The sequence below is a fragment of the Phalacrocorax carbo genome, chromosome 16, assembly GCF_963921805.1.
Source record: "Phalacrocorax carbo chromosome 16, bPhaCar2.1, whole genome shotgun sequence".
NCBI lineage: Eukaryota > Metazoa > Chordata > Aves > Suliformes > Phalacrocoracidae > Phalacrocorax > Phalacrocorax carbo.
Window position 1 is genome coordinate 9,423,400 of NC_087528.1, and position 9,375 is coordinate 9,432,774.

Sequence of the window (9,375 nt, forward strand, 5' to 3'; positions counted from 1 at the left end):
CCCAAGCTCACCTGAGCTCCCCGCAGTGCACACGCTTGCCCCACACCGTGCCTCCCTCCCCTCTCGGCCACAGCTATCTGGACACCATCGAGCGGGCGGTTTCTGAAGGACAGACGCTGCTGATCGAGGACATTGGCGAGACTGTGGAGCCGGTGCTGGACCACCTGCTGGGCAGGAACACCACCAAGAAGGGCAGGTCAGCACAGCCTGTTCTCTTGTGCTGAGGAGGTTCACCTGCTCTGAGCAACCACGCCTGCCCTAAAATGCCAATTTACGCCCCTCTGCATGACAGCAGATGGGGCCTGATCCTTCCCCACGCACACGAGAGCCTCTGGCCACATCCCCTAGTTCTCTCCGGGTATTTCCCAGTGGGGACACTTGTAGTTGATGTGACATTTTGGACCATTCTGGTCTGCAGAGTCCAATTCATTTAATGGTTTAAGAAGAGCGTGTTCCCTCATGCACCTGCAATAAGGTGCGATAAACTGGGAGGGTTCTCCTGGCAGATGCAGAAGCTATTTGGTGATGGGGCTTTTGCTGAGAATCCCCTGCCCCATCTTCCCCGCCCCACTTGGCACTGCCAGCCCCGCTGCAGGCAGTGCTGCCTTCCCCGGACACCACTGACCTTCCTGGCCGTGCCCCTGGGGTCTGCAAAGGCTGGTCCCCCAGGGCTGCAGGGACAGGGCCCTGGGGCTGCTGGGGAGGGAGCTGCGCCACCCTCCCCTTGTATCGTGGGACGGTGCCTAAAAGCAGCACGTGCCCAGAAGCCGTCCAAGAGTTGCAGGCAGGGCAGCCACCAGCTCCTTCTGCTCCTCTGGCCTTTGGCTTACCAGGGCTCTTTTGGCACTTCTGCCCTTGCTATGCCTTTTCCCAACCAGAGAAATACATCTTGAGTGGCTGGGAACAGCAAGAGGGTTGAGAGTTTCTGTTTGTGACAAGTTCCTGCAAAATGTACAGAAATTAATTTGTTTAATCACCTGAACAGATACATTAAGATAGGAGATAAAGAAGTGGAATATCACCCACGCTTCCGCCTGATTCTGCACACCAAATATTCCAACCCTCACTACAAGCCAGAGGTGCAGGCTCAGTGCACCCTGATCAACTTCTTGGTGACCCGGGAGGGACTGGAGGACCAGCTCCTGGCTGCTGTGGTGGCCAAAGAGCGGCCGGACCTGGAGACCTTGAAGGTAACAACCCAGCTGCCAGCGAGACGGTGGCAGGGGGCGGCCGGGGGGAGCTGCGGTGGCTTTGCTGGCAGGGAGCAGTGACACCTCACCTCTGTGAGCTTGCTGTTGCCTATCGCGAGCCACGCGAGTCCCAGCCAGAGCCTGCCATCTGTGTGGGCCGCTTGGGGTCATGGCGCTGCCACGGGCGTGCTCACCGCTTCACCCTGCGGGCGACAGTGTGTCTCAGGAGGGACCACATCCACCTTCCTCTTGCATTGGTGTTTTGGTGACAACGTGAAAAACTTGGCTGGTTGCTCAGAGACGTGTTGCTCAGCTGACAGGTACCTCAGTATGTTACATGGGCTGCATTTGTAAAGGCAGAATTTATAATCAGTAGAAGATAAAGCCAGCAGAACTGCTGCTGGTCCACAGTCTGTTGCATGCAGTTTGTTAGAAAGCATCCAGTGTAAGTCGCAGCGATCGATGCCAGAGTTTCACCACAGCCTCTTGAATGACACATGCATCTCTGGGGTTCTGGTGTTGTAGGCAGACCTCACAAAGAACCAGAATGAGTTCAAGATCAGGCTGAAGGAGCTGGAGGACTCCCTGCTTGCCCGGCTGTCTGCTGCTGCAGGGGACTTCCTGGGGGACACAGCGCTGGTGGAGAACCTGGAAACAACCAAGCGCACAGCCATGGAAATTGAGGAAAAAGTAAGCAAGCTGCCCCAGAGTTGGTGCCGCAGTGCCGCGGGCAACAGGAGAGCTCTCCTGGACCATGCCAGGCAGCTGGCACTCAGTGGGAGGTGGCATGTGCCAGGATGCTAAGTAACACCCACCTTCGTGTGCATCAAGGTGAAAGAAGCTAAAGTCACCGAAGTCCAAATAAATATTGCTAGAGAAAACTACAGGCCAGCGGCAGAGCGAGCATCCCTGCTGTACTTCATCCTGAGTGACCTCAACAAGATCAACCCCATCTACCAGTTCTCTCTCAAGGTAGATGTGGACCAAGGAGGGAATTGGCAGGAGAGGGTTTGGGGGATCTCAGAGATTCGGTGTTTCAGCATTTATGCTGGTAACAAAGCACCCAGCAGCCTGGGCACTGAGCTGCCCACCCGGCTCTTCCTTAGGCATTCAATGGGGTCTTTGAGAAGGCCATTCAGCACACAGCCCCTGACGACGACATCAAGCAAAGGGTGATCAACCTGACAGATGAAATTACCTACTCAGTCTACACATACACCGCACGGGGACTCTTTGAGAGAGACAAACTCATTTTCCTGGCCCAGGTTACCTTCCAGGTAACATGGACAAATGTTTGGAGCTTCTGTTGTATAATACTGTATGTGAGTTTATGTTGGTTTAGACAGGTTTTTCGCTTACTTCTGTGCTGCTGCTGGGTACTCAGTAGCTTCTCACCCAGAGCACAGCCCCTTGTGCCAAGGCCACATGTGCTGGGGCAGTCGTGATGCTGTGCTCTCGACTCACCAGGTCCTGGCAATCAAGAAAGAATTGAACCCGGTGGAGCTGGACTTTCTTCTGCGCTTCCCTTCCAAGGCCGGTGTCACATCCCCCGTGGACTTCCTGCAGCCCCAGGGCTGGGGTGGCATCAAGGTTGGTCCCCACAGTCGCTCACTGTGCCGAGGCGATGCCAGCACAGCCTCCAGCACGGTGGGTCCAGGGTCACCTGCAGCACTCAGGAGGGTCCAAAAGCCCCCCTGCCCCTTGCGGCTGGTAAGACCAGGCATATCCCAGGCCCTGGCAGGGGATGTGGGACAGCAGTGTGCCAGTGGCACGGGGGTGCGCACTCAGCCCTGCAGCAGGCAGTGGGGTCGGCCATTCTGCTGACCAAGCACCAGAGACAGCCTGTCCCACCGCACCCCCTCCTCTGCACATCCCGCACACCCCAGGGGCTGCGGGAAAGTGGAGACAGGCTGCTCACACCGGCAGGAGGAGGCAGCTGGCGAGGTTGTGGCTCAGCAGCATTTTAGACTGTCAGTGTCCCCTGTGTGCCCGGCTCCTTGCCCATGAGCTTGGGGGTGTCCGAGTGATGCCCCTCTGGCCCACACGCAGCATCCCCATTTCACCAGGCCCCCTTGGCACCCCGGGGATGCCTCTGGTACCCCTAATGTGGCCATGCCTGGCATAGGGCAGGTCTGGCAGCCTGCCTGGGATGGTGGAGCAGGGCTGCGGGACCCCTCAGGGCCTGGCTGAGGCACAGTACCATCCCCATGTGCACACGGAGCCACGGGAAGCCCACACCCTGGGGGTCCCTGAAGGCAAGCAGAGCCCAGGCATGATTTATCCCATCTCTGCGGGACCTGAAGGTGCTCTCGGAAATGGAAGAGTTCAAGAACTTGGACAGCGACATTGAGGGCTCAGCAAAGCGATGGAAAAAGTTTGTGGAGTCTGAGGTGCCGGAGAAGGAGGTGTTCCCCAAGGAGTGGAAGAACAAGTCAGCCCTGCAGAAGCTGTGCATGCTGCGGTGCATGCGGCCGGACAGGATGACCTACGCCATCAGGTGCACCAGCGCCCACCCCGGGCACGCGGCACAGAGCCCTCCTGGCAAGAGCCTGGTGGCATCGCAACACCAGCTGTGCCCAGTGAATGCCTTTGTTCCTAACTCACATTATGGTTTTATTTTTCTTTAGGAACTTTGTGGAAGAGAAGATGGGGAGCAAGTTTGTGGAAGGAAGGAGTGTTGAGCTCTCCAAGGCGTACAAGGAAAGCAGCCCCTCCATGCCCCTGTTCTTCATTCTCTCCCCTGGTGTTGACCCGCTTAAAGACGTGGAGGCCTTGGGTGAGCCGCTGCCCTCTCCTTGGCCAGCACCAGCCCACGATGGCTGGGTGCAGCGAATGGCCAGAGCTGCGCAGCCCTGTCTTCATACTAATACTAACACTAACAAAAAAGGTGTCTCACACTGTGGCGGTTTCCTCCTCTCCCCAGGCAGAAAGCTGAACTTCACCATTGACAATGGGAGGATCCACAACGTGTCACTGGGGCAGGGCCAGGAGGCCGTGGCAGAACGGGCCCTGGAGGTGGCAGCCACACAGGGGCACTGGGTCATCCTGCAGGTGGGTGGGAGGCACAGGAATGTACCATGGGGCACGCAGCCCTGCCAGCAACCAGGCACACTGGGATGCATCATGGGGTACACAGCCCTGCCAGACGCAGCTCAGGGTGTCCCCAGGCTCCCCCAGCCTCAGCATCGCTATTGACACTAAGGTGGCATCTAGGATGGCTGAAGCTCAGGGAGTGTCGGCAGCTGCTCCGCTCCCCCCATCCCCCAGCACTAGCTATCATGCACAGTCTCGGTGCTCATCCCACGCCGCAGCTGGGTCCAGACTTGTCCTTGCTGTGGACAGAGGTGGGAGCAGGGAGGGGACCGGGGGCAGCAGCACCACCGGCAGCAGGAAGGTAGCACGCTGCCTTGAGCAGGGACAGCAGGATGGGCTCAGGGAACCAGGAGAGGCTGGAGGGGTGGAGCGCAATGCCCCTTGCTCCCTGCAGCGGGGCAGGGGGACACAGTACCAGCAGGTAAGGGCTGGGGCATGACGGTCCCTTGCCCTCACTGCACCGCCACGGGCAAGGCAGGAGATAGGGGACATCCAGGACAGACAGACCTTTGGTGTGCACCAAACACTGCCAGCCTAGGCCAAGGGAACCAGAGAGGGGCCACAGCAACAGAGACTGGAGGCCAAAAGCGTGGGAGGCCTTCCAAAGAGGACGACAGCCCTGCAATAGGGGTGTGGTATTTTTCACGGTGTACCCCACGTGATGGCAGTGACACTGCCTGGGTTAGCTGGGTGTCTGCAGCCAAAGTGATGCTGTGTTGTGCTGCACCTGGTCTCTGTGGAGCCACAGTAGGAATCTGGGGAGGAACGAGTGATTCCTGAGGTTGCACTTCAGCCCAAGCAGTACAGGAGGGGTTGCTGTTGCAGAACATCCACCTCGTGGCCCGGTGGCTGGGCACACTGGAGAAGATGGTGGAGCAGTACAGCCTGGGCAGCCACACCGATTACCGGGTGTTCATGAGTGCCGAGCCAGCCCCCAGCCCCGAGGCACACATCATCCCGCAGGGACTGCTGGAAAACGCCATCAAAATCACCAACGAGCCACCAACGGGCATGTATGCCAACCTGCACAAAGCCCTCGACCTGTTCACCCAGGTACCCTCGCCCCACCGTGGTCACGCTGTGCACAGACTGTTCCTTTCAACTGTTTTGAGTCCATGTGTCTGACTCACCCCATCCCTGGGGTTTCACAGGCTCAGCATTTTGGGGGGCATCGCTGCAGACACAGATGGTGCACCAGGAGCCAGCCCACACCCAGGCATGTCCTCGCGGGGTCGCCAGAGTCCCCATTTGCAGGATATGATTTAGGGGTAACCAGAGCTGCCTGAGGGTTCCCGAACCAGGGAGGGCACTGAATTCATGGTGCCTTTCCCACAGCTGGATGGCAAGCTGCTGCACCTTGGTGCCACAGAAAAGCCACCTTGACTGTCAGGGCGGGGTGTGTGTGTGTGTGTGTGTGGATTCCTAGGTTTTTTTATAAACAAATGAGTGCAAAAATTAACAAACTACAAAATCTTTAAAAGATAATTTTATACTTTTTTTTTAATAAACAACATTCAGTTCTCCTTTGCCATCCGGTTAATTTTCTTCAGTAGAGGGACAGCTGATAGCGATTATTCACTCATTCGCTTGCAAACCCACTCTCATTTTTATTCCACTGCAGGACACGTTAGAGATGTGCAGCAAAGAAATCGAGTTCAAATGCGTGCTGTTTGCGCTCTGTTACTTCCACGCGGTGGTGGCTGAGCGGCGCAAGTTTGGCACTCAGGGCTGGAACAGATCTTACCCCTTCAACAACGGCGACCTGACCATATCAATTAATGTCCTGTACAACTACTTGGAGGCAAACCCCAAGGTAAGGGGCTTACCAAGTGACCATACCTCAGCACAGTGCACACTATGACAATCAACCTTCTGTAAAAAATTCATCAGTTTGCTGCACAAATGCCTTCTTCGAGGAACACGGCCTTGCCAGCAGTTCTTCCCCTACTCCCCAGTGAGCTGCACGCACTCTGGCAGGTGAAGGTACAGAGTCCTCAGCACGACTGAGCTGGGTGGAAAGCGGGCGTTTAGCACCAGGCTGGGACAAGCGCCTGCTCTGGCCCATGCCTTGGTGCTTTGTTGGGTTGGGTTTTTTAAATTACTTTCCACCTAAAAGCAAAGCCTGACCCAGAAATGACGGTGCAATGAGTAAAATTGAGGTCTCACCCTTAGGAGAGTCGTGCTTTCACAACGTTGATCTGAATAAAGACGGGATGACAGGGGTTCAAAGTATGGACAGCTGTGTCCATACCAGGACAAGGTGAAATCTGTGGGCAAACACAAGAGACACCTGAGAGTAGGTCCCCTGTCTTTCTCCCTTCACTCTGTCACCGAGGCTCTGCGGGTCCAGGGTCTGTCACCTCCCTGGACGCTGGACAGGTCAACCCAGGAGCCATTGCTCTGCTGCCCTGCAGCTCTACAGTCGTGCGCAGCTCCCCCAGGCTGCAGGGGACTTCTGGGAAGCCACAGAGGCTATAGAAACCCCACAGTGAGCCTCTCCTTGTAGGTACCATGGGATGATCTCCGGTACCTCTTTGGTGAAATCATGTACGGGGGACATATAACAGACGACTGGGACCGCCGGCTGTGTCGGACTTACCTGAGCGAGTACATCCGTGCGGAGATGCTGGAAGGGGAAGTGTATTTAGCTCCAGGGTTTTTGATCCCTCCCAGCTTGGATTACAAGGTAAGAAAGTTCAACGTTGCAATTTGCTGTGGAAAACCACCACTCTGGATAAATGCACACTAGTCAGCGTTCCCTCATGCTAACCAAGGGGGAATGTAGGGAAAATAGTTTCAATCCTGTGGAAATATGCAGAATAGCTGCAAAAATAATTCCTGTGGCTGGGGTGGTAAGGGAAAAGCTTAGGTAAGACATGAGTAAAAAATCATCTTGAATAAGCGACTCCAGCTAGCTGTGAAGCACCACCAAAAAGCAATTGCATAATTTCAAGGCTGAAGCAAAGCTCATGCTCCTTTGTACGTATCTGCTAAACCAATGTCAGCACCTACCCTGTGCTTAGGGTTACCACGAGTACATCGATGACAACCTGCCACCAGAGAGCCCCTACTTGTATGGCCTTCACCCCAATGCAGAAATTGGCTTCCTGACCGTCACTTCAGACAGGCTTTTTCGGACAGTTTTGGAAATGCAGCCCAAAGAATCAGATGCTGGAGGGGGATCAGGTGTCTCCCGAGAGGAAAAGGCAAGTAAAGTTTCTGCCTCTTTACAGTAAACAATGACAAGTCAGAGGCCAGATGGGGAAGACAGATATGGGCCCACACAAAACGTACAGGAGAATACGACCTGTAATAACAACTGATTTCTCACCAGTGCAAGACAGTACAGAGATGGGATTCTAGCCCAGTACCCAATGCTACAAGCTGTCAGCCTGGAAAAGGGGGAGCTGCTAGCGCAGAGCTCACAAGAAACACTGCAGTCTCGCTCTGCTGGACACTCCTGTCAAGTTTTTATTTAAGTATATTTGCACTCGTTTTCTCTGGGACCAGGCCCTCCTTTCCATTTCCATAACTTTGCCAGTCTTTGGCACTAGTAATGTAACGGAACACGAGCAAACGCTTCACCGCTCTACAGCTGCTGAGAAGGCAGGATGGGCACTGCAGCCCAGGGCAAAGTACTGACCACGGCTGCCTGTTTGTCCCTGTCCCATCTGCAGCTCCCTTCCCTTTTCCCTGCTCTTGCATCAGTCTAGATCCCAGGCAGGCAGGCACCTAGTCACACGGATCGTAAGACCGTTAGCTGCTCTCCTCCAGCATCTCTGAGAAACCCAGAGGGTAAAGAGAAGGGGCTAAAATGCTGCCCCAGCAGTTTCTTTGTGTTCACTCCATCTGAACACGTGGTGTGGTTACAAAAGTCAGCAGCGCTGAGAAAGGTTACTCTTTGATGGGGTCGAGATGCGCCAGTGGCAAAACATGGCTCACATGCTGCGTTCTCAGCAGATGGAGCAAGCTTAGTAATTTCCATTCATAATGGCAACTACTAAAAATACAGATTTTTTTCTTTTCTTAAAAGAAAAAAGTCTTCCTCCTGACTCCCTGGATTTTACACTTGAATTTCACAGCCTCTGTGGCTTCAGTTCTTGGCTATCGAAAAAGCTGCAGCTTTTTAAGCTTTTTAAGCTCCAAAAGCAGTTAATTACAGAATAGAATATTAGTAACAGAGGACAAAGCACAAGAAAACACAAAGGCAGAAAAAAATCATCTTACTAAGTTGATTAACTGTTAACACACAGCATTTTTCCTTAGGTAAGAGCAGTTCTATAGCATATTTTCCCAGGGAGGTTGTGGAGTCCCTTCCCTGAAGACATTCAAAACCCACCTGGATGCGTTCCTGTGCCCCCTGCTCTGGCTGTGCCTGCTCAAGCAGAGGGGTTGGACAAGGTGATCACCAGACGGCCCTTCCAGCCCCCACCAGTCTGTGATTCTGTGATAATCTTTCCAGGTGAAGTCAGTCCTAGATGAGATAATTGAGAGGCTGCCAGAGCCATTCAACATGGTGGAGATAATGGCAAAAGCAGTGGACAAGACCCCGTATGTTGTAGTTGCCTTCCAGGAATGTGAAAGAATGAACATCTTGACCCATGAAATCAGGCGCTCTTTGAAAGAGTTAGACTTGGGACTAAAGGTACGCATTAGGTAGATGCCTAGAAAGCACCCCTCCCTGCCAAATAATTTCCCATGATTTGCAAATGGCTGTTGCTGGTTTGAACCTTGTCTTGTACAAAGCGCTTGGCTACCCCTGCTCGCGTGTTTCCACATCCCACTGTGCTGGGTACAGCCAGACAGCACCAGCCTCCTGTTTCATTATAAGTTTGAGACCAAATACTTCCATCAGCCTTGCTTTCTTCAGATAAAACTGCCCAGACTTTCCTCTTTTTTTCAAAGGGAGAGCTAACGATTACATCAGATATGGAAGAGCTGGCAAACGCTCTCTTCTACGACAGTGTCCCTGAATCCTGGACACGTTATGCCTACCCCTCTCTTCTTAGCTTGGGAGCCTGGTACGCAGACCTGCTCCTTCGGATTAGGGTGAGCAGATTTCTTGTGAAAGTTAAAGCTTAGGGAGCAAGCA

At 54.2% G+C, this 9,375-nt stretch overlaps 1 protein-coding gene across 1 annotated transcript in view; it reads left to right on the forward strand.

Annotated features, from left to right (window-relative positions):
• The window catches only part of DNAH17 (dynein axonemal heavy chain 17), a 38,166-nt gene that overhangs the window by 26,932 nt on the left and 1,859 nt on the right, over positions 1 to 9,375 (forward strand). The window contains exons 64-78 of the mRNA XM_064467427.1: positions 74 to 196; positions 986 to 1,190; positions 1,716 to 1,880; positions 2,022 to 2,162; positions 2,297 to 2,467; positions 2,658 to 2,780; positions 3,494 to 3,687; positions 3,818 to 3,966; positions 4,114 to 4,241; positions 5,109 to 5,336; positions 5,905 to 6,096; positions 6,790 to 6,969; positions 7,307 to 7,489; positions 8,746 to 8,928; positions 9,189 to 9,332. Coding sequence (XP_064323497.1) covers positions 74 to 196; positions 986 to 1,190; positions 1,716 to 1,880; positions 2,022 to 2,162; positions 2,297 to 2,467; positions 2,658 to 2,780; positions 3,494 to 3,687; positions 3,818 to 3,966; positions 4,114 to 4,241; positions 5,109 to 5,336; positions 5,905 to 6,096; positions 6,790 to 6,969; positions 7,307 to 7,489; positions 8,746 to 8,928; positions 9,189 to 9,332 — 2,509 coding nt within the window. The remainder of the gene's footprint in view (positions 1 to 73; positions 197 to 985; positions 1,191 to 1,715; positions 1,881 to 2,021; positions 2,163 to 2,296; positions 2,468 to 2,657; positions 2,781 to 3,493; positions 3,688 to 3,817; positions 3,967 to 4,113; positions 4,242 to 5,108; positions 5,337 to 5,904; positions 6,097 to 6,789; positions 6,970 to 7,306; positions 7,490 to 8,745; positions 8,929 to 9,188; positions 9,333 to 9,375) is intronic.